General features: G+C 39.2%; 1 protein-coding gene across 3 annotated transcripts in view; it reads right to left on the reverse strand.

The window, feature by feature from the left end:
* The window catches only part of ABCB4 (ATP binding cassette subfamily B member 4), a 72,291-nt gene that overhangs the window by 22,335 nt on the left and 25,993 nt on the right, over nucleotides 1-23,963 (reverse strand). For all 3 annotated transcript variants that reach the window (XM_041727712.1, XM_041727714.1, XM_041727713.1), the window contains 7 exons: nucleotides 21,387-21,590; nucleotides 20,862-21,032; nucleotides 11,543-11,704; nucleotides 7,152-7,328; nucleotides 4,843-4,989; nucleotides 2,349-2,453; nucleotides 635-712 (listed from right to left, as the gene is read on the reverse strand). In XM_041727712.1, coding sequence (XP_041583646.1) covers nucleotides 635-712; nucleotides 2,349-2,453; nucleotides 4,843-4,989; nucleotides 7,152-7,328; nucleotides 11,543-11,704; nucleotides 20,862-21,032; nucleotides 21,387-21,590 — 1,044 coding nt within the window. The remainder of the gene's footprint in view (nucleotides 1-634; nucleotides 713-2,348; nucleotides 2,454-4,842; nucleotides 4,990-7,151; nucleotides 7,329-11,542; nucleotides 11,705-20,861; nucleotides 21,033-21,386; nucleotides 21,591-23,963) is intronic.

Below are 23,963 nucleotides of genomic sequence, written 5' to 3' on the forward strand. Positions count from 1 at the left end.
GCATGGATGATATTCTGGCCCTCTTGTAAGCCTCCTCTATAAACACAGAGAATTGAAATCTGCACATAATCCCACATGTCCTGCACTAGACTGGACTTCTCAAGAGGGCGTATCATTCATTTTATAGCCCCAGCTACCAGCACACTGGCACATAGTTGGTAATGACTGAGTGAATTAACAAGTGAGTTAACAGAAAAACAGCTCAATTAAGACAACACCAAAACTCAGTTACCAACATTTGGGAAGCTGTTTAGTTAACATAGTTAATCATGAATATTACCAACCAGCTTTCCCTTTGTTTAAAGGGAGTCTCAATGCCTTCCTAGGGCCTGCACAGAATCCAGAGAAGAGCTGCAGGTCCGTGAAATGACAGTACCCACGTGAATAGAGATAGTTGCAAAATAAGCCCAAAAAAGCTACCTAAATTAAACCCATGAAATGTCCCATGAAATCCCTGAGAAGTCTTTGGATATTCCAAGACCAGGACAATTTGCAGGGCCCTGATCAGTCCCTGCATGAACACATGGACAGGGCAGATGGGTAGAGATACAAACTATAGTACACCAGAACAACAGAAAGAGGCTTTGAATGAAAGAAACCTGAACAGAGGGACTTCTCAAGTGCACACATCTACCTGTCTTAGCATTGCTCTGAAAGCCAATGATCGAAGCCTTGTGGTGAGGATCTCGCCAGCTTTCCCAAAAGTGAAGCCCTGGTTGAAAGAGGAAAAAAAAAAAAGAGTTTGTCCCTTTTGATCATCAGTATTCTGACCCAAGTAGGTATATTCACATTGATTTTTACATTATTTATATATTAATCCACTATTCAGAGAGCAAAACTCTATGACCCAAGCCTAATTCAAAGTCCCAACTTCACATTCATGTACTACCAAATCATTAGCATGCAAAAGAATCCTAACACCAAAAACCTTACAAATGTCCAGTTCTGGCTTCTGGAACATTCTAAATATATTTTCTTTTCCAAACTTTCAAGGACAACATCTTAGTAAGAACACTATCATATATAATTACAACTTTCAGTGTGTTCCTGATACTTTCAACAGTTGAAAACAGAAGTAACAAAACTCTGTGCAGGAAGACGTTTTGGCTCTTGTAGTGCAGAGTGCAGTGTAGAGGAAAGGAGGATGTGTATAGAATCAAGTTTCAAATGAGTTTGCTGGTTGACTGTCACAGCTCCACCTACTCTCAGATTGGGGAACAATCAGGCTATTCTTTCTTCCTAAGCATCCCTGCCAGAAATCTTCTCTCTTTCTGAATTACACCATGGAACAACTGAAGAGCAGCCCGGATGTCCACAGCTGGCCCTGCTTCTGGGGGTCTGGGGATGGATGAGAGCCTCCTGGCACACACAGTGGGGATGTAGGTGTATAGAGTGTGTTGTGGGGAGGATGCATTAGGAGTCTTGATTAAGCCAGGAGGATTGGTGATCGGTGTCTGGGGACGAGTCAGCCCCAGTGTCTGAGACTGGACTGCTACTCTGGTCTCCTCCTTCAGCCGCAGGCACTCAAGGCCGGTGTGGGCACCGCAGTTCTGTGCATCATCCCCATTCTCACAGCCTCCAAAAACACATTTATAAAACCAGCTCTACTCCCTAACACACCAGGGCCTGTGGCTGGATGGGTCACTGAGTTGCTACTGGTAATTCTAAATAAAAAGCTTGGCTTGCTTTTACCAATGGTTCCACAATGACAAAAGACAAGTGTGCTGCATGTGACTAGGAAACCTCATTGTATTGACTTAATGGTCTATGTTAGGCCCAGTGGTCTTAATGGTCTCTGCTACAGAGACAAAAGATATTTAATAAGAGTCTAGGTAGAAGGGTACAGACAGAGCAAGGCTGAAGAGTTCCTTCTGGCCAGGTCTACAATACCTAAATGCAAAATTATGCATGTTCTTTCACAGAATTCCTCCATTAAGGAGGAAAAGATCAGAGAAGTTACCTGATATTGTATATTGTATAAAGAGTAACAATAGAAGAGAGAATCCTGTTGGACTTTTTTCCCAGGTTATAAGTTTAACTGGTACTTATGTTTTCCTACAGATTCAAGTCCTTTTTTTCCTCTGTAATGAATGTTTGCCATGGGCAAACCTGGAACGTAACATAATTTAGCGCACAAGGAACTCACAATTATTTCCACTAAGGATACTGCTCTCTGAAAGAGCCTCACAGACTGCATTTGCAATTCATTTCAATCTAAGATTTGGAAGCTCCATTAGGTTTTGATAAACTAATAACGTGTATTAATAGATAATGAAAATCTAGCTAATAGATAATATATATTCTCTAATAGAAGGTGGACTCGAGAAGATGGAACCATAGGAACCTACCTGAAGGAAGAAAGTAAAAAAGGAAATAATTCCCAGACCTAAGAAAAGCAATGAAAACATGTTGCATTTCTGCTGCTTCACTTCATCGTCTCCTGGTCCAAAAACCTAGAAAAGAACATTTATTTTTTTATTTTTATTGTTTAAATATTTTATTTATTTATTCATGTGACACACACACACACACACACACATAGAGAGAGAGAGAGAGAGAGAGAGATGCAGAGGCACAGGCAGAGGGAGAAGCAGGCCCCATGCAGGGAGCCTGACGTGGGACTTGATCCCGGGTCTCCAGGATCATGCCCTGGGCCAAAGGCAGATGCTCAACCACTGAGCCACCCAAGGATCCTGAAAAGAACATTTAAAATGCCTACTTGGGGGGATCCCCGGGTGGCTCAGTGGTTTAGCGCCTGCCTTTGGCCCAGGGCGCAATCCTGGAGTGCATCGGGCTCCTGGCATAGAGCCTGCTTCTCCCTCCTCCCATGTCTCTGCCTCTCTCTCTATCAAATAAATAAATAAATAAATAAATAAATAAATAAATAAATAAATAACTAACTCTTTAAAAAAATAAAATAAAAATAAAATGCCTACTTGGATTACATGATCCTCTTTACTTTTCCCATAATGGCTTAACCATCACACCTTGAAAAACCAGGCTCTGACCATGTGGGAGATTTTGATTGTAAAATATATATGCAACAAAAAATTTACCATTGTAACCCCTGTTAAGTATGCAATGCAGTGGCATGAAGTTCATTCAAGGTGTTGCACAACCTTCACCACTACCGGTGTCCAGAACTTTTTCTTCATGTCAAACTGAAACTCTGTATCTGATGAACAGTAACTCTGCCCATCCCCCCTTCCCAGCCCTCTGGGAATCCCTATTCTACTTCCTGTCTTTATGAACTTGAGTAATATGTGATTATTAACATGGGTTGCAGTTTTGTGTGTGGAATGGGTGTGGTTGCTCCCTTGACCCAGCACTTGCTGCTCCCTCTGCCCCAGCTTCTTCCCACCAGGCCCTAGCCCTGCACCCTGTCCCTCCACAGAGCTCTGCTCTGCTCCCTACCAACCAACCTCAAATAGCACCTCCAGCTCCAGCTCTCCTGCTACCCTTGTCAGGTCCTGCTTTTCAAACACTTGCCATCCCTTGACACATTATGTATTTGGGTTTTTTTGTGTGTGTTCTCTGTGTGTCCCAGTAGAAAATAAACTGTTCTGAGGGCAAGGCTGGGTTTATCTTGGCCCTATCTCCAGTGCCTAGAGCAGCATCTGGCACATAGGTAGAGGCCTCAAAATATAGATACAATCCACACAACTCTTGAATTGCAAGAGAGACAGGAACTGCTTTGTTTTATCATTTTAAAACGTTTGGAGAGTACTTTCTAATTTATCACTTTTTTTGGCTTGTGCTCTTAATTGTAGACCAACAGCCAATGTCCCAAGTACCATAAATTTGTAACAAGATGGAGAGTAATTCATCTTAACAAGAAAGTCTTGGGACACCTGAGTGGCTCAGTGGTTGAGCATCTGCCTTTGGCTCAGGTTGTGATCCCAGGATTCTGAGGTCCTGAGATCTAGTCCCACATTGGGCTCCCTGCATGGAGCCTGCTTTTCCCTCTGCCTGTGTCTCTGCCTCTCTCTTTGTGTCTCTCATGAATAAATAAATAAAATCTAAAACAAAACAAAACAAAAAACCAAGGAAGTCTCTCCCACAATGTTAGAGGCTAAGATTACACCATATTAATGGTGGGTTTTTATGGAGCCTTAGCTGTTTCTGATGACTTCCTATAAATATCCCCCATTGAACTTAACAACTGGAGAGTAAGAGTTTTCTAGGTTTCAGACTCCCCAGGCCTTGGAAGGACTGCTAAAACAATGATATATTTGCTATTGCTTTTTGAATACTCACTTCAAAGCAGACACTCTTAAAAGCTCCACCTCATCGTTTTCTATGTAATCTCTTTCCATCCTCAGCCATCCTGTGAGGTGCATTTATTTTAAGGATGAAGGAATGAGGTACAAGGAGGGACAGCATCCAGCAAAGGTTGCACAGCTGGGAAGTGGCGGGCTGGCCTATGCCTGGTGCCTGGCCTCTCTGAGGCTGTAATGCTGTGACATGAGCCTGTCCCTTCCTTTACCCCACCCCACCCTACTGTGAGCCTCTATCTCTTCTCCATGAGTGTGAAGGGGATCATTGCCTCACAGTGACCAATTTCACCAGTTTCACCCCAGTGAAGAGACCTAATTAAATGCCTCCATCAGTGATTTTTTTTTTTTTAGTGATTTTTTTTAAACATATAATATCCTTAATATCATAACTTGGAATGGGTTGAAAGACTTCTTTTCCTTTTGCCTCATAGCCTTCCTCAAAAAGGGCATTAAAAACTTCGGTTCTCTTTCACTTGAGGTTGCTTTACTCCAAAATGTACTGAGCGGTGAAGCTGGCATGAGAACTGATTTAATTCAAGCTACTAAATGAGGTGTTCACACTTACCGCTATCATTTCTGAGAATATGATGGAAAACGCTGGCTGAAGCGCCCCATTGGCAATGGCGCACATGGTGCCTATCACAAAGTACGGCCACTCTGTTTTATTCAATTTCAAGACCTTCAGAAAAGACACTGATGGCACATTTTCATCCTAGAACACACACACACACACACACACACACACACACACACACACACACAAATACATACGTACCAGGAGAAAGTGGTGAGGAAACAACAGTTAGCAGAATTTGTAGACAAAGACAGCATTGCCCTCAAGGGACTTGCAGACTAGGTGCAGAGAATGACACATCTACTTCAAACTACTGAAGAGTGAGACCACCTATTATAAAATACTAACAATGTCCGTTGATTACACGGCATAAGCTGAGTGAGAGTTGTTCACCCAAGAAGCAGCGTCCATGGTGTGATCAGCCTATCTCTATTCCAGCCTCAGCAAAGAGAGGTGATGCTGGACTTGGGCACAAAAGGCTCTAGCATTAAGGTCCCAGCTCAACTCAAGGATGATGTAGGGGTCAAGTGAGACAATACCCATGAATAGATGGATAAGGTCCTTACAAATGTGGGATACCATTATTAACCTGAGAAGATGGGCCTAGTCTCCTCATCCCCAGAACCCTGTCCAATGCTGCCTTTTCCTGTGACATGGCCCCAATTCACAAAACCAAATTAATTATGCCCATTTTCTGCTATTACTGTTCTGTGGAAGGCTTCTCCTATTTCAAAGCTTAGCTTGTTTTGTGATCTTTTTTTCTTGTGTATTTACATGCCTCCTTTTCTAATACATGAGTTTTGCTTTTAAAGGTGAAGACTATATGTCTTTATATTCCGAGAAACTATCCCAATACTTGGAACATTGACCAGAGTCTCAGCAAATGTCAAACTCAATGTCTGCTCAAACTTGAAGGATTTAGGTCATACAAATTACCCGTACAGTCAGAATATTCTCCTTTAAAATTAAACTAGATACAAAATGTGCCTATGAAAATCCCATAGCTTTATGGCTGTTAATAGATCATGTCTGGGTCTCTATGAAACAGGACACAAGGGAAGCGCTCCTTTGGTATCTGGAAATACCAGACTGTACAGTCGTAGCAGTGTAGCTCTAAAGGTAAAAGAGAAAATAAAAAGTGGATACTTCCAGATCCAAAGGGGGGGGGATAGGTGGGAATTGTTTATCTTAAGATAAAGCAACTTCACAATAGTATAATTATTACTCTTCTTTCCATAAATATACTAAGATTAAGACCTCTAAGAGAGCCCTTGTAATTTCTGCAGTAAATAATATTGTGGGCAGAGAAAAGCAGAAGCAATGAATTCTCTGTAGGATTAGTTTCTTCAGGCCAACACAAGAGTTAAAATTAGCCACCTTTATCAAGTAACATCCAAATGTATTTTCAAACAATTTCTTGAACTAAGAAAATACCTTTTCTTAGAATGGATTCCTTCTCCATTATAAAAGTTTCTGTTAACTTGATCTAATGACATCATAAGTCTTCAAGAGGGAAGTGTTAAAGAACATACAATTTCACTATTTCTGGACATTCCCTCCTTCTTCTTACTAAGAGAATTCCAATCTAATTCAGAGAGGCAATGCATACAATAAAAAGATTAAATTTTTTATCCTCCTTTGTAGCTAGAGATGGCTCTGGGATTAAATTATGGCCAATGACATGTAAGTAAAAGTATTGTATGGAATTACTGGAACATCTCTCTGTTTCTTCCTGCTGCTTGGAATGTGAATGTTATGGCTGGAGCTTCAGGAACCTTTTAGATCCCTGAGGATGGAAGTCACCTGCGAGCACAGTGAAGAACAAAAGGAGCCCGAATCTAAGGGACCTGTGGAGTCACCACCATGCAAGCGTTGGGTTTCTCACTACTAAGTCTTTTTTAGGTGAAAGAGAAATGAAACCTCTTAATGTGTTTTAACTGATGTTATTCTGGCTTTTTCAGCACATTCCATCAGAGGTAATCCTTCCTAATAGAATGTACATATTAGGGCCTCTTTTCTAGCTTTGTCTTGGATCTCAAAAATGAATGGACTATCTACTTTTAAGCATCTAAACACAAAGACTATGTTTCTGAGTCTATTTTCCCCCCACTGGAAATCCATTTTTAATTGTAATTGATTTCAGTTCTTCATCAAAATGCATTTGAAAGTTGAAATTTCCTTTTTTCCAGGAAGGGTATCATTTATAGTAGGAATCACTTGTGCCTGCAATATACTTTCAAGGGTAAGAATTTCAACAGCAAAACATATAAGCTTTAATTTAAGAGAAAAAAACAACTTACAAGTTCTTTGCTTTCTACATCAAGGCCATTCTGATACTTTCGTGAATTCCTAAGGCTTTTCTGTGTAGAATTCCTAAATATGCGAGATTTCCAGCCATTTGGAGCCTTATCCCCAACAGCCTTTTCATTATTTAGTTCAACATCAAATTCTCCTGATTGGGTTTGGTTTCCTGAGGTCTGAAAGAAGAGAAAATGTTAAGGTGTGTGTGTGTGTGTGTGTTTCCAATCAGATATAACCTCCAAGCTTAGAACCATAAAGCCATTTTGAATATTACATGTATCGTGACTTGCAGATTCCCTAAAAACTTCTTAATCAAGATTAGTTTGAAAAGTGTCAAGTGTTTCAGCCCAGAGAAGTTGTGTTAAAGGTTTAAAAGGACAGGAAGGATATATTCCATTTGAACAATATAAAAATTAGAGCATAAAATATTTTATGCTCTAAAAATTCCTAAAAATTAAAAGGCAAATTTTTCATCATCTAGCAGATAAATAGGAGTTTTCTCTACATGTGAGAATGCAGGGAGCCAGTCATGACCACCACCAAATAGAAGTATTAGCAAGGACTCTTTTTTTTTTTTTTTTGGCCCCAGCTCCCGCCCGCGGAAGGAGGGAGCCCAAGGACTCATTTTTAAAGCTACAAACAAGGAAAAGCTGGTCACTCCCCATGGGAGGCAATTAAACTGCTTTCCTCCACCGGCTGGGTGTATTCATTTTCCTCCTTGTATCCTGCTCAGACTCACCTCACCCCAGGTGACTCCACCTGCAGGCTAAGCCTCCTTGCCTGCATTAGGATGAATTCTCTCCTTAAAGGGGCAAGGCGAAGGGTAATTTCTGACCTCTAGTTCAATGCCTGGTGAGGAACTTTGAGTCTGGTTCTCAGTTGGCTTCCTCATGTTCAAATCCACCTCTTAGTGGTTTATCTAGGACCTGAGTTATTGCCGTATTGTCTTGTGCTTGCTTCTCTTTAGGTCCTGTCCCCATAACCAATCCTCTGACTAGCACCTTAAAGCACCTACAGTAGCCTCTCTAGAGCTCTGCATATTATCTGATCCTAGCTTTCCATCTGTGCTTTCAGTCCCTGACAAAACCTCACCCATGTGCCTTGAACCACACTGCAGTGATGTGTTCTGAATGAGGGACTTCCTTTCTTGCTTCAAACTGGAACTGTATTATACCATCTCCCCACCCAAACCAACCTTAGTCTTCTAACTCATCCTTGCAGCCTCACTTTCATCGATCCCCACACTGCTACCAGCTTCCTCAAGGACAGTTCTACTCAAATCACATCCCAGCTCAAAAATCTTGCACAGGTCCCCACTGTACACTCAAGCCTGACTCCCCCAAATTCTAGCTCATGGCAAGTCAAACTGGACCACCTCTTGTGAATGCCTTTTCTTTTCCTTTTGTCATCTCCATGCTATCAAAGGGTTCATCTCAATGGACAATTCTCCCAATGAGTCCACTCTGATTTTAGCCTTCTGTGACAAATGAACAATCCCTCTCTCCTGTGATATTTTTTTCTATGCCTTAATTTAAAGCCCTCATTTGGTGGGTACTGAGGTCACTGAGCTCCAAAGTTGAGATGGCCACTTTCACCAGGTGATGAAAAGCATAGATTTAAAATCAATAGCCTTTCTTTCACCAAATATACCACAGCTGTCTCAAATATTTAATTATAAAAAGTAAAACAATAGGGGATCCCTGGGTGGCTTAGCAGTTTGGCGCCTGCCTTCAGCCCAGGGTGTGATCCTGGAGTCCCGGGATCGAGTTCCACATTGGGCTCCCTGCATGGAACTTGCTTCTCCCTCTGCCTATGTCTCTGCCTCTCTCTCTCTCTGTGCCTCTCATAAATAAATAAAATCTTTGTTTTTAAAGTAAAACAATAAATGTTGAAAGAAAACATGGGTGAATATCCTAAGAACAACTCCAAATCCTGAAGACATAAAGGGAAATAATATAATTACACATGACTTTAAAGCTTTTTTAATGGTAGCCAAAAAAACTACAAAGTAAAATTAAAAGAACAAAGCAGGAGGCACCTGGTGCTTCAGTTAAGCATCTGATTCTTGATTTCTGATCTGGTCATGATCTCAGGGTCGTGGGACAGCAAAGTCTAACCCAGAAGTGAGAGATGTGAGAGTGCCAGGATAGAGAAGTTTAGGGGACTAAGCATTAAAGAATGCCAGAACTCGTGGAAACATTAGTGAAACATCAGTGACCACTGATATGGTCATCTTAGGGCACACCCTGCTCAAGGAACAAGTGAAGATGCCAGAAAACTAGGACTTGCTGAAACCACTGCTTAGCTGGTGACAAGCATCTTCTATCACAGGACACTGTTCAATCTTTAATTGTACGACTTTTCCTAGGAAAGAAAGGCTGTGGAATACAATACAGAAGGATCAGAGCTGTCCTTCACCCCCTGGCAGCCTCCCAGCCTAACTGGGTGGGTATGAAAGGTCATTCCTTCCGGGGCACAGAAGTGGCCAGCCAGGGGAGAAAGTAGTTGCCTCACTTGTGGATCTAACATGTCTTCACAGGCAAAACCATACAGCATTAGGAACCATTAGGATTAGGATTAGGATTCATTTTCATCATAAAATGAAAACTAAAACTAAAGGAATATTATTTTTTAAAGAGAGAGTGCGTGTGAGAGAGTGAGCATGACTCAACATTTTTGGAACCACATTTCCAAGGGGCAATATAGGTATTCCCTGCTTTCTGAAAGTTCGCATTACACTGCTTCAATTTTACAAAAGACCTACATGAATACCTGTTTTCACTAACAAAAAGAAATCTGAGGAGGATTTTTGTGCTGGTGAAAAAGGTGAAAAGTGAAGACAGTATTCAACATTTGTTCTGCAGCCAGCTGCCAGAGGGGCAGCACACTCCTCGCCTGGCAGCACAGTGGGCCAAGCTCTTTTCCCTAGACTATACTCTGCATCTCAGCACCAGGCTGCCAGAGCTCTGAACTGTGTGAACTATGAGCATCCGTGCTTTATCTCCATTTGTTTTGTGCACCTGTTAGCAAGATGTGTCCTAAGGTATCAGAAAAACATAAGAGGTTATTTTCTGGCTGTGGGAATGCTCACAATTTTTTTCCATGTAAGTTAATGGTAATTGCTTTTTTGCTTTATACCATTTTGGCTTATGAAAGGTTTTATAGGAGCATTCTACTTTTGGACAGTGAAGGAAATCTGTATTTAGAATAGAGGAATAGGGGCACTGAGTGGCTCAGTCAGTTAAGTGTCCCGACTTTTGATTTCAGCTCAGGTCATGATCTCTGGGTCTTGGGATCCAGCCTGCCTGTGGCTCCCTGCTTAGCAGGGAGTCTGCGTGAGATTCTCTGTCCCTCCCTCTGCCCCTCAAAGTGCTCATGCACTTTCTCATTCTCTCAAATACATACATACATACATAAATAGGGGCACGTGGGTGGCTCAGCGGTTGAGCCTCAGCCTTTGGCACAGGTTGTGATCCTGGGGTCCTGGGATGGAGTCCCACATCAGGCTCCCTGCAGGAGCCTGCTTCTTCCTCTACCTAGGTCTCTGCCTCTCTCTCTCTCTCTGTCTCTCATGAATAAATAAAATCTTTAAAAATAAATAACTAAAATCTTAGAGAAATACTGGAAATAAATCCAGTATCCAACTTTAGAGAAACTAAGCAATTTATTACACATTAATATAATGGACTGCTGAGTACCAATTCATGTTAGCAATCTGGGTGATATATATCTGAAATGTTAAGATAAAAACCAACAATACCCATGTACATACTAGTTACAGTTATATTTATAGAAGTATATGCATTTGTTCTGATATAAGAATCATGTTTCTAGAAAAAATATTTCTAGGTTATTTTGCAAAGTTGCACAAGTAAGCATAATACAACAGTAATACAAACCAATGATTATCATCAATATTACCTGTTTTAGGAACTAGAATGAACGATTTTTTTAAAAAAGAAGACCACACTACTCACTTCCTAGAGCCATGAATCTTGCTAGTGGTTTTGTTAGGATAATCTAGGAAGCATTTGGAAATCACATAGGACCTCTCCAACTGCTGGAGATCCTAGCATTGCCCTCTTACTCCTGCCACTTCTCTGATGGTCCCTAATCTGTGGGTGGGAAGAACCTGCTAGTTTGAACACAGGTAATTAAGGATCTCTGTGGTGAGGAATAGATTCAAAACATTTTTGACATCTTCCTTTACCTTCCTCTCTCACATTTCTTTCAGGATTCTTGCCTGTTTCTGAATTCAAGTCTCAGATGCCCATTTTTGGCATAGTCCTGAAGTTTTATATTTCTCAGCATGGCATTAGCTGCCTGATGTTTTAAGAGTATAAAGAATACTATATTGGGAAGCAGAAAGAAAAATTCTGGGAGCACATACCTGCATGTTAACAAGCTTGAAGTACACCCCCTCCTTCTTCATCAGCTCCCTGTGGTTTCCTTGCTCCACAATGACGCCATCCTCAAACCCAGCAATGACATCTGCATTTCGGATAGTGGACAGTCGATGGGCTATTACGATGGTGGTCCGGCCTTCTCTGGCCTAAAAGGGAGGACAGGTGTGATGCAACAGGGTTACAATGTTGATGCACTTGCCAGTAGCATGCACGGTTCAGCAATTGGTCGCATGTGTTTGCAGTTGATGAGCTTAGCTTCCCCCTTTGTGAACAGGGCGCACAGGCATCCTCATCTATGGAAAGCTACAGTGAGACTTGAGTTCTGGACCAGAAAAGAAGGCCAACCCCTCTAGTATGAGGATGAATAATTTTGAAGGCTCATGGTACTATAGGCTTACCTAAGAACAGGAAAAGGTCTGACTCTTCTCAAGTGTTTTCATACTCGTTTGAGGAGCCCTCCTTGTCAGTTACATGGCAGGCTAGAGCTTTAGCAACCACATGTTAGTAGAATTGTTGCCAAATGCAGCCTTCTCCAGGGCACTTCTGTAGGGTTTCTTTTGAGGTGCCTGATTTCAATTGTAATTCTGATGGCCTGCATGCAGGGAGTTTAGATGAAAATGTACTTTGGGGTCAGAATGGTTTAAATTATAGTCCAAAGACCATCTGCATAACTATCTCCAGAGTGGGGCCAATAACTTTGCTTTTTAACAAGTGCCCCAGGTGAGTTTTATGCATGCTAAAATCTACAAATCACCCCATTAAGTAGTTCTGTGAGCTCACATGTTGGCTTGGTGGATTTATCAATGGGCATTGAAATCCTGGAAAATGCTCATCGAATTATTCACGTTATATCATTAAGAAAGGTTATTCTTTTTGATACTCATTAGCTCTGTTAGACTATAGCTTCTTAAGACTACTCCTCCTCTGAGGCAATAAAACGTGTCATTAGGATGGTTATTAGAGTATTGCTTAATTCACCTAAGTAGTTAAAAATGCAAATTAAAAACGACAGCTGAGATTAATAATAGCCAAAAAGTGGGAACAATCCACATATTCATCAGTTAATAAAAGGATAAACAAAATGAAGTAGATCCATACAATGGAATATTATTGGGCCATAAGAAGGAATGATATTCTGATGCATGCTTGAATATGGATGGACTTTGAAAACACTGAAATGAAAGAAACCAGTTACAGAAAACCATGCATTGTATGATTCCATTTATATGAAATTTCCAAAATAGGCAAAACTGGTAGAGACAGAAAGTAGATGTGTGGTTGCCAAGGGCTGGGGTAAGCATAGAAATGGGGAGTGACGGCTAATGGGTAAAATATTTTCATGGGGATGATGAAAATCTTCTGCAATTAGACTGTGGTGACTGTTGCAAAATCTTGTGAATATACTAAAAATCAGTGAATTGATTGTACATTTCAAAAGGGTGAACTTCATGGTATATGAATTATATCTCAATTTTTTAAACAAAGAACAGCCATGAAATTTCTGAAAAAGAAGTTAGTGAGCAAAGAGTGCTTCCCCCAGATATTACACCATAAAAAGCTACTTAAGATAGCAATTAAAATAGTAAAATCCAAGGGAAGCGATCAGTGAATAGGTGACTTGATCAATAAAGCAAGATAGAGAGTCCAGAAATAGATATAAAACACTGAAGAATTAGCACATGATAAATCTGGCATTATCTATCAGTAGGAGAAGATGGATCGTATGATAAATGGTATGAAGTCAACTGTGTAACCACCTGAAAAAAAGTAATGTGGTCTTTCTCCATCAGTCCTTACATTAATATTACCATCATCAATTATGTTTAAGTAAGTATAAAAGAGTTAAAACATAGAAGAAGACAGAGTCTAGAGCATTGCTATATTGGATAACATTTCAGACTGTTCAATTTTTAGTACACAGGCCCCAAAGAAACATGCATAAATATTAACCGATGTGGAAGTTGCATGGCTTTGTCTAAGTATGATAAGGCACATAGGAAATAATTTGATAATTCTAATCTTATTCATGATACTAACAGTGATGAGTAAATTGCTAATAGTCACTGTGTTATATTATGATAATCATAGGTTGATACTATGTCAATATAAAAAAAAAAAGCCCAGAGGAATTACAGTCAGATTTTTGAGTAAATGATTGATGTGCTAGAAGAAACAAAGGATGTACTGGTGAGTTTAAACATTTAGAAACTGTCATCCTTAACCAAGAAATTCTGGCCAGATTAGAGATTTGACACAAAGAGATTTTTTTTCAGAGCTCTCAGATGCTCCAATGATGAAAAAACATTGGCAGATAAATATCCTAGATTCAAGGACACCAAATGTTAAGAAATTTGAACCTTCTGCTAACTTTGGGTGTGCAGGGATGAAAGGCAAGTTCAAACAAAGAGAGTACTAATCCATTAGCCTTTCTGGAACTTCTGAGGGAAAACGGGGGTGGGTGTAAAGTGAAACCTTTGGAATCATTTGGTAAAATCACATGGAGGCTAATTTTTATTTTTCTCTTGCCCCTCCAGTATGGTAACGCTATGAGTAGGAGGAGAGTCATATAGGCATGAATCTTTGTGTTTATTGATTTTTTTTTAAAAAAAAATCAAAATAGCAAATCTGTATTTGTATTCTTTAAGACCTTATATGGAAAAACCTATTGTTTGTTTTGATAAATAGTCACTATCTATTGAGTCATCAACTCATATGGTCCTTAAAAATTTTTAATGTATACAGGTATCATTTCAATGAACTGAACCATGGTAATCTATTTAGTAAATATTTATTTAGGATCTACTATATGCAAAGCCCTGATTAACTGTTAAAAAGATATAAACATAGAGGCACTTAGCTGGCTCAGGAGAGCATGTGATTCTTGATCTCAGTGTAGTGAGTTTGAATCCCATGTTAGGCATAGAGCTTATTTTATTTTACTTTTTAAAGATTTTATTTATTTATTCATGAGATTCAGAGAGAGAGAGAGAGAGAGAGAGAGAGGCAGAGACACAGGCAGAGGGAGAAGCAGGCTCCATGCAGGGAGCCTGATGTGGGGCTCAATCCTGGAACTCCAGGATCACACCCTGGGCCCAAGGCAGGCAATCAACTGCTGAGCCACCCAGGCATCCCATAGAGCTTACTTTAAAAAAAGATTTAAATATGAAGCATTTATTAATTCTGTCTCCTAGAGGATTTATTCTTTCTAGAATATAGAAGGCACATAAATAAATAACTACAGGGATCCCTGGGTGACCAGCGGTTTGGCACCTGCCTTTGGCCCAGAGCGCGATCCTGGAGACCCGGGATCAAATCCCACGTCGGGCTCCTGATGCATGGAGCCTGCTTCTCTCTCTGCCTGTGTCTCTGCCTCTCTCTCTCTCTCTTGCTGTGTGACTATCATAAATAAATAAAAATTAAAAAAAATTAACTACAATAAGTTGGTGCCACACACGAGGAACTGATAAATGTATAAAAGATCCATAAAAAATATTCTTCTTGCAGGATAGGTAATCAAGGAAGGACAAAAATAGATATAATAGTGTTACATCCTTATGCTCCTCAGAGGAACAATAATAAATTACAAAATTCAACTTGTCATTGTTAAAATATAGTTGGTTTGTGACTGGCCCAAGTGACTGACTAGTATCACTGAGGTAAGTGCAGTAACAAAGGATTTGCCTTTCAAAGATATGATTTATTGTCTGCAAAATATATTAGCTCAGTTATCTTGCAAAGTATGCAGTCGACAGGGTAGATTATAAACTATAATGACTATGGTACATTAAACACAAGCACAAACACTCCCTCCCGGAGGTAGTGTATTTCTCCATCTCCTCAAATCTGAGCAGGCCCTGTGACTTGTTTTGACCTAAAGAATGTGAAGGAATTGTGCAATTTCCAGAACCTAGGCTTCAAGAGGCCTTACAGTTGTGTGTTTGCTCTCTTGAATCCACAGTAAAAGGAAACTTGTCTAATCTGATGTAAGATGGGAAGCCTCATGGGCAAAACTGAGCTGCCTCAGGAAACACCCATTACCAACTGCCAGGCACAAGAGTGAGGCCATCTTGAACATTCCAGGCCAGCAGACCCTGAGCTGAAAAGAGCTTCCTAAGGGAGAGTAGGCAAAACCAACAGAGGGACACCACCAGCCATCTCACTAAGTTTTGCCTTAAATGCAGAAATCTTGTTAGTGAAAACTGGAAGAAAAGTAAAGACATTGCTACTGGCTCTTGGAAAGAGACTTATGTGACCTTCTAATAACTGGAAAAGAAAGTGTCCTATGGTCACTTGAAAGTAAGGTATTGTATCTAGTGAACTTGTACATCTGGCTAAGAAGATTCCAGAGATCTCCAAATAGAATGTTGAACGTGCCAATGGGATTCCACTGGCTGTAGGTTATAAGGTAGAGGAAGAGAATGGTGAGCTTCAGAAGGAGCTATTTGGTTTGCAAGTTGAATTTAGACCAAACATAGAAGACCCAGTACCTGGCACAAAAACAGACACATGGATCAGTGGAACAGAATAGAGAACCCAGAAGTGGACCCTGAACTTTATGGTCAACTAATATTCGATAAAGGAGGAAAGACTATCCATTGGAAGAAAGACAGTGTCTTCAATAAATGGTGCTGGGAAAATTGGACATCCACATGCAGAAGAATGAAACTGGACCACTCTCTTTCACCATACACAAAGATAAACTCAAAATGGATGAAAGATCTAAATGTGAGACAAGATTCCATCAAAATCCTAGAGGAGAACACAGGCAACACCCTTTTTGAACTCGGCCACAGTAACTTCTTGAAAGATACATCCACGAAGGCAAAAGAAACAAAAGCAAAAATGAACTATTGGACTTCATCAAGATAAGAAGCTTTTGCACAGCAAAGGATACAGTCAACAAAACCTACAGAATGGGAGAAGATATTTGCAAATGACGTATCAGATAAAGGGCTAGTTTCCAAGATCTATAAAGAACTTATTAAACTCAACACCAAAGAAACAAACAATCCAATCATGAAATGGGCAAAAGACATGAACAGAAGTTTCACAGAGGAAGACATGGACATGGCCAACAAGCACATGAGAAAATGCTCTGCATCACTTGCCATCAGGGAAATACAAATCAAAACCACAATGAGATACCACCTCACACCAGTGAGAATGGGGAAAATTAACAAGGCAGGAAACCACAAATGTTGGAGAGGATGCGGAGAAAAGGGAACCCTCTTACACTGTTGGTGGGAATGTGAACTGGTGCAGCCACTCTGGAAAACTGTGTGGAGGTTCCTCAAAGAGTTAAAAATAGACCTGCCCTACGACCCAGCAATTGCACTGCTGGGGATTTACCCCAAAGATACAGATGCAATGAAACGCCGGGACACCTGCACCCCGATGTTTCTAGCAGCAATGTCCACAATAGCCAAACTGTGGAAGGAGCCTCGGTGTCCATCGAAAGATGAATGGATAAAGAAGATGTGGTTTATGTATACAATGGGATATTACTCAGCCATTAGAAATGACAAATACCCACCATTTGCTTCCACGTGGTTGGACCTGGAGGGTATTATGCTGAGTGAAGTAAGTCAGTCGGAGAAGGACAAACATTGTATGTCCTCATTCATTTGGGGAATATAAATAATAGTGAAAGGGAATATAAGGGAAGGGAGAAGAAATGTGTGGGAAATATCAGAAAGGGAGACAGAACATGAAGACTCCTAACTCTGGAAAACGAACTAGGGGTGGTGGAAGGGGAGGTGGGCGGGGGGTGGGGGTGAATGGGTGACGGGCACTGAGGAGGCACTTGACCGGATGAGCACTGGGTGCTATTCTGTATGTTGGTAAATTGAACACCAATAAAAAATAAATTTATTATTTAAAAAAAAGAAACTGGGAAAAATCATGATATTTACAATTAACATGTGATGTTTGACTTTACTGCTTGTAACTATCACAATAAATTGAAGTTTTTACTTTTACCTTGATAAAAAAAAAAAGAAGACCCAGTACCTGCTTTTTTGAAGAATGAATTGTTAGTAGTCCAGTGAAATGAAGCCAAAGATCAAATCAGTGTGTGAGTATAAGATTTTTTTGTTAAAATCTCTCAGAGAGGGGTGCCTGGGTGGCTCAATCAGTTAAGCATCTGCCTTCAGATCAGTCATGATCTTGTGGTCCTGGAATTGAGCCCCATATTAGGCTCCCTGCTCAGTGGGAAGCCTGCTTCTTCCTCTGCCCCTTCCTCTGCTCATGCTCTCTCTTTCTTTCAAATAAATAAATAAAACCTTAAAAAAAATCTCTCAGAGATTTAAGGCAGATTCTAGTAGACGCCTGCAGCTACCTAAAAGGACTTTGGAGACTCTTAATTAAAGATTTTCTCATGGCAGCTTCACATACAGCCCAAAGTAGAAAGAGGTTCATTTTGAAAAAAATTATAGATGTAGGTTTTGGGGCTTGAGTGAGCCATGGTTGTATTTCAAACAAACTCATAGTTTTTAGGAGGGTCTACCAGCTTGGACTGAAAGAGATTGAGAAAATTAAAAATGTAAAGAGGCCTGTAGGTCCCAAATTTTATGGGCAGAAAGACGCTGAGAAAGCTACTCAGCTACATTCACAAGCCATTTCTTATTTATTCCCTTTTCAGGAAGTACTTCTCAGAGGAAGGATCTAAGAACCCCCAGTGTGGAGCCTAAAGCCAAAGGGAACATTCCACTGATGGAGTAGGACTGGGCCTTAATCAAGGAACATTCCCTTTCCCTGGAGTAATTGGCTACACACCTGACTGCATTTCAGAATGGACCAGTAACTGCTATGTGCTTCCAGTTCTAATTTTTCAATGGGAGTGACTATTATTATCTTATTCTTGCATCAACATTACATGTTGGGTATATGTGTGGAAGACAATTTGTCTCTTGAGTTCACATATCTCTGGATCAAGATGAGCATAACATGAAAAACCTATCCATATCTGGATCCCATACAGATCTTCAGGTACTGGACATTGAACCTGATGTCATAGCTGCATGAGAATTTTGAGAGTATTGAGAAGAGGTGGATTTATTTTGTACATGGGAGAAGGGTAAGTAATTGTGGGAAAGTGTGCTGTGGATGGTTAAATATCGTCACAGATCCTTTCCAGCTCACCCATCTATCTCCTCACTCCTTCAGTCTGGGCTGCCTTGTGGCTTGCTGTGATCAACAGACTGCGATGAAACTGACACTTTGGAAGTCCTGGAGTCTAAGCCTCTAGATAGATGTCTTCTAGCTTCTGTTTCTGGGTACAATGTCCTAAGAAGGCCACATAAGGCAGCCAGGCTAGCCTACTGTACAAGTATTAGTATAAGTATGAGAAGCCACATGAGATGCCCAGTCAATAGCCAGCCTGGGAGGAAGGCCATCTTGGACTATTTTAGCTAAGTCAATCCTGCATATGCTTAGGTGAAAACAGCAGAAGATCCACCCAGCCAAGCCACAGAATTATTGTTTTAAGTCTGAATTTGGGATGGTTTGTTATACAGAATAGGTAATCAATTCAGCAAGTAGCACAATTAATAAAAATCATGGTAATGGCAGTCACCATAATAACAGCACCAGCTAACATTATCATTTCCCATGTGCAAGGCATGTGCTAATAACTTTACATGTAGTATCATTTAATCTTTTCAATCACCCTATGACATTATTTCTTCCTCTTTCTCCAGTTACTTCTACAAGATCTCAGGCTTAGAGAGAGGTTAGTTAATTTGCCCAAGATCATGCAGCTAGAAAGGGACAGAGTCAGGACTCCAACCTCAGCCTGTCTAGCATCAAAGCCTGTGCTCTTAACTCCTCCCCAAGCTGCTAAGGGCTTTTCTTGGGAATTAAAAAAGAATTATAAGTGATTCATCAGCTATTTTTAAAACCTAAAAGTTTATCAACTGGGGAGATCATAATCCTAGGGGACACAAATTACTAAGATTGAATGAAGTAACTTGTCTAACTATGAATTAAAACTTGCAAGTCCACAATTTTTCTGGTAGGATCCATATAACAAAAAATTACTTGTCCACTAATTCTGTTCTCATAGCACAGAAAGGGCTAATATATTGAATATTTGTATCCTAGAAAGTATTGGGACCTGGGCTCTAGTGATGAATGGGACTTTTCCCCCCATAAATATCTTTCTTATCCTACCTGACTTTTCCTTAAAAAGTCTATGTCAACACATGAATGCCCATGTAAGGTAATTTTTAAGCTTTAATTTATGTGCTTTAAAAAATAATTTCCTGCTTTAAGTCATGCCTGATTAACCAACCAAATGCCAGTTTCCTGTATATATACTTTGGTTCCTTAATATTGAGACTTAACATACATGAAAGCAATATAATTCAATGTAAGAATTTGTGAGTAATAACTATCATCTCATTAATCATTACTAGATTAAATTATATGAGATAAGACAAAATATTAATCTGATAAACTGGGCAGCACTGATTACAGTTTATAACACACAGTGTTTACTTAGGATTCAAGTATAAATTTTCCTGAGAAAATAAGATTCATACGGTTTACATCCAAAATTGCAAGAGGTAGTTTGGATAGAAGTTGTCAAGTAACTTGTACATTTGATTACTAAACCTTCTCAGACCAAATATGTTTGTGATATTTATGTTTTTGAGACCCATTTATGTGGTGTCATCTGACTCTGGTTATTATACTGGGTTATCAGTACTGATGATATCAGCACTGATCACAAAAGTCCCAACATAAGGTGCTTCCTGTGAAGCTTCAGCTTTTAAAAATGACAGTGAGAGATTTAGAAATGCCTGAGCTGGACACGTAAACTGGCATCCTTAAAATGTGTTTCTTATGTGCTTAGACAAACACACAAATTGAACCTTACTTCCTTTCACCTTCATGAATAAAGATAGTGGTATTGCCTACCTACAAAATAAGGCAAGTATTTTGAGCTCTTTTTTGTCTGGACCAGTTTCTGGGTAACCAGATTTTTCTTTGTACATTTTAACACAGCCACTTCTGATCAAAGAAATAGCCTCTGTGCAAGAAGTAAACGAAGCTAAGTGGCTCATTACCTAGGCCTGATTTGGCACCAGTGCACTTGGGTCAAAGCAAGCCAGTTACAGAATGGGCCATCTACCTCTCTTTGCAATGTGGCCTGACAGAAAGGGGAAATCATTACAGCCCCAGGAGAGAGCTTCACTTGCTCTCATGTGTATGTTTTTCAATCTGGAGTCACAAAGGATTAGCAAGAATTTCCAGTAAAGCTGGTCAGTTTGCTGGTCCTGTAGGTGTTTTGGGTTGACTGACCTTATCCAGGGCCGCCTGTACCTCTGCTTCACTTTCAGTGTCCAGGGCTGACGTGGCTTCATCCAGCAGGAGGATCTTAGGGTTGCGAACCAGGGCCCTAGCGATGGCAATTCTCTGTTTCTGTCCACCACTCAGCTGGGCCCCTCTCTCTCCAACCAGGGTGTCAAATTTCTATGACAGAAAACATGGAGGAGCTCCTGATGTATCTCAAGTAGTAAAGGCTATGGAGTTTAGAAATTCACGAAGACAACATGGAGCTTCATATTGACTATGATAATGGGTCCTAAGTTATAATAAAATCAATAAAAATCGACTAACATATACTCTGTATAAAATTTTATAGGATTCATGTCCCAGGCTGTATGTACTCCTTACACCTCCAACTGAATAATGCAAGGGACTTGCCTAAGCAAAGTTGAACAACCTTGCCTCTCAAACATTATTAGGTTAAGCTTTGAAGAAAGAACTCACTTGCCTGAAGTCAAAGTTGAATTTCAAAGACAACTACATTAACAGAGACTTTACCTGTGGTAGTTTCATGATAAACTCATAGGCATTGGCTTCTTTGACAGCTTTCTTTATCTCATCCATGGTGACATTTCCACGGCCATAGCGAATATTTTCAGCAATTGTGGTAGAAAACAGCACTGGCTCCTGACTCACCACTCCAATTATTTCCCTGAGATACCTTACATTAAAGGTCTTAATATCCTGCCCATCAATGTTAATCTGAAAGAAAGAAATATTTCCATGAGATATTTTAAACCATCTGACATCTAAAGCATCAAGACGCTTTAATTTGTGACACAAAGTCTTAGCTAACATTTAATGTTTAAGTTATTAACTTATTTAACTTATTTTCATGGCTAGAAATGGTTGGAGATGAGAATTAGAAACAAACAGTAATGTGCAAGAATAAAAATAAAGAGCATATTTATTATCTTACACATACAGTTTTTTCATGGGTGGATTATTTTCCATAACTGGTACTAGGTTATATGTTTTTTTAGCGTACTATTATTTTTTGCTTACCACTATTTAAATTTGAATAAGAATGTCTATTTATCTACATATCATTTTGATGGCATTATGATGTCTTACTAGATGTAATATGCCATAATTTACTTTAGCATTTTCCACCTGCTAGATATTTGACTTCTTTCAAGGAACACTGAAAGACAATCTGTAGAAGTAGAGTCACCAGATAGAAGAGTATGAGTTCTTTTTATTTCTCTGATAACAACTGCTTATCTGTACAATAACTGGTGATATTGGACATTTATTATTTGCTGAATAAAGGCTGAATAAACAACATTCTAAAAAGATTTTAAAAATTTACAGTGTCAGCAAAAATATGTAAATGTATCTGCTTTTGCAATTTACTAGCTGTGAGTTTTATCATTTTAACTTGTTTTTTCTAATTAATAAGTGCAAACTAGTACCTTATATTTGCTTTGTTTTATGTATATTTATAAATGAGGCTGGACATTTCTTGAAACTTTTTACCAATGCATACTTATTCTCAAAAGATTTTCATGTTCGTATCCTATTACAGATTCATATTAATATCTCAAATACTAAATATAATAGTTTTTCCATATATATCACAAACCATGTTTCTATTTATTGCAGCTTTACTATGTTTTATTATAGAGAAGTTTAAGGAAAAATTAAATGAATAAACTGTACCTCTGGACATTTCTTTTATTATTTTAGTAAGCAAACTGCTAAATCATGATGTGAACAGTGAATATCTCTGAGTTATAGAATTTCTGAAGACTTTTTCCCTGTTGACATGTATATTTAAAAAATATGTATTACTCCAATAATTATTTTTTTATTTTTTATTAAAAAAAAAAACTTTAAAAAATTTTTTAACTGGGCTTTACACCCAATGTGGGGCTTGAACTCATGATCCCAAGATCAAGAATCACATGTTCCACTGGCTGAGTCAGCCAGGCACTCCTACTCCAATAATAATTTTAAAAATACTATATTTTCAAATGCATATTGTTAATGGTTAGTATTTTATTAGGTTCTTTTTTAAAGATAAAGAAAAATGAAAAAAAAAAAAAAGATAAAGAAAAATTTTACAGTTGGACCAATCTAGAGTTTGCTTTAGTCAATGAGGATAGGATTATGTTCCCCTCTAATATCAGATTTTTCCAAAATGTGTATTTTATTAAGTTAATTAAATAAATAATTCATGTACCTAGAACTCTGTATTCACTCCTGCAATCTGTGTTCTATCTCAAATGCCTTTTAACATTTTTTGCCTTTCTTTGTAACTTGTAATCTTCTATTTTCAAAATTGTTGAATTATTATGTATTTTAGTATCAGGTAAGCTCAATGTCCTAAAGTTGGCACAACTGAGGAAATTTGAATACATACCATGGGCTAGTATCGTATAAAATTGAATTTACTGATAATTGAGAACTGTTTTGCAAGAGGATGTCCTTCTTCTTAGAAAATACATTCTGAAGTATGTAATAGTCAAGGGACATGATGTCCTTAACTTTGATTCAAAGGTTCAGAAAAAAAATCTGCCTTCGTGTGTGTGTGTGTGTGTGTGTGTGTGCGTGCATGTGCACATGTACTTATTATATATGTAGAGAGAGAGAGAAGACAATAAAGTAAAAGGGTCAAAATAGAAACAGTAAATCTGAGTAAAGACTATATGTGTTTCCTGCTTACAACTTTTCTTTAATTTTCAATTTATAAGAAAAAATTTTTAACATTTTATTCATCTATTTTTTAAGTAGACTACATGCCTAGTGTTGAGCCCAATGTGGGGCCAATCTCACGAACTTGAGATCAAGCCCTCAGTGGAGAGCAAGAGCCGGGTGCTGCACTGAATGAGCCACCCACATGCCCCATAAGAAAATTTTTTAAAGGCAAAGAATATACCCTAGGCTAATAATGTCTTGCAAGTCTTCAGAAGTTTTTAAAGAAACTATCCCATTTTCTCCTTCAGATATTCCAACACTTAAGAAAACTCAACTGTCTTTGATGAATTTAATTTCTGCCCTGAGATTTCTTGTGGCCTTGATTATCAGGTTCTCAAAAATTGCTATGTGGAATATTTTTTACCAAACCCAATA

The sequence above is a fragment of the Vulpes lagopus genome, chromosome 13 (assembly GCF_018345385.1).
Source record: "Vulpes lagopus strain Blue_001 chromosome 13, ASM1834538v1, whole genome shotgun sequence".
Classification (NCBI taxonomy): domain Eukaryota; kingdom Metazoa; phylum Chordata; class Mammalia; order Carnivora; family Canidae; genus Vulpes; species Vulpes lagopus.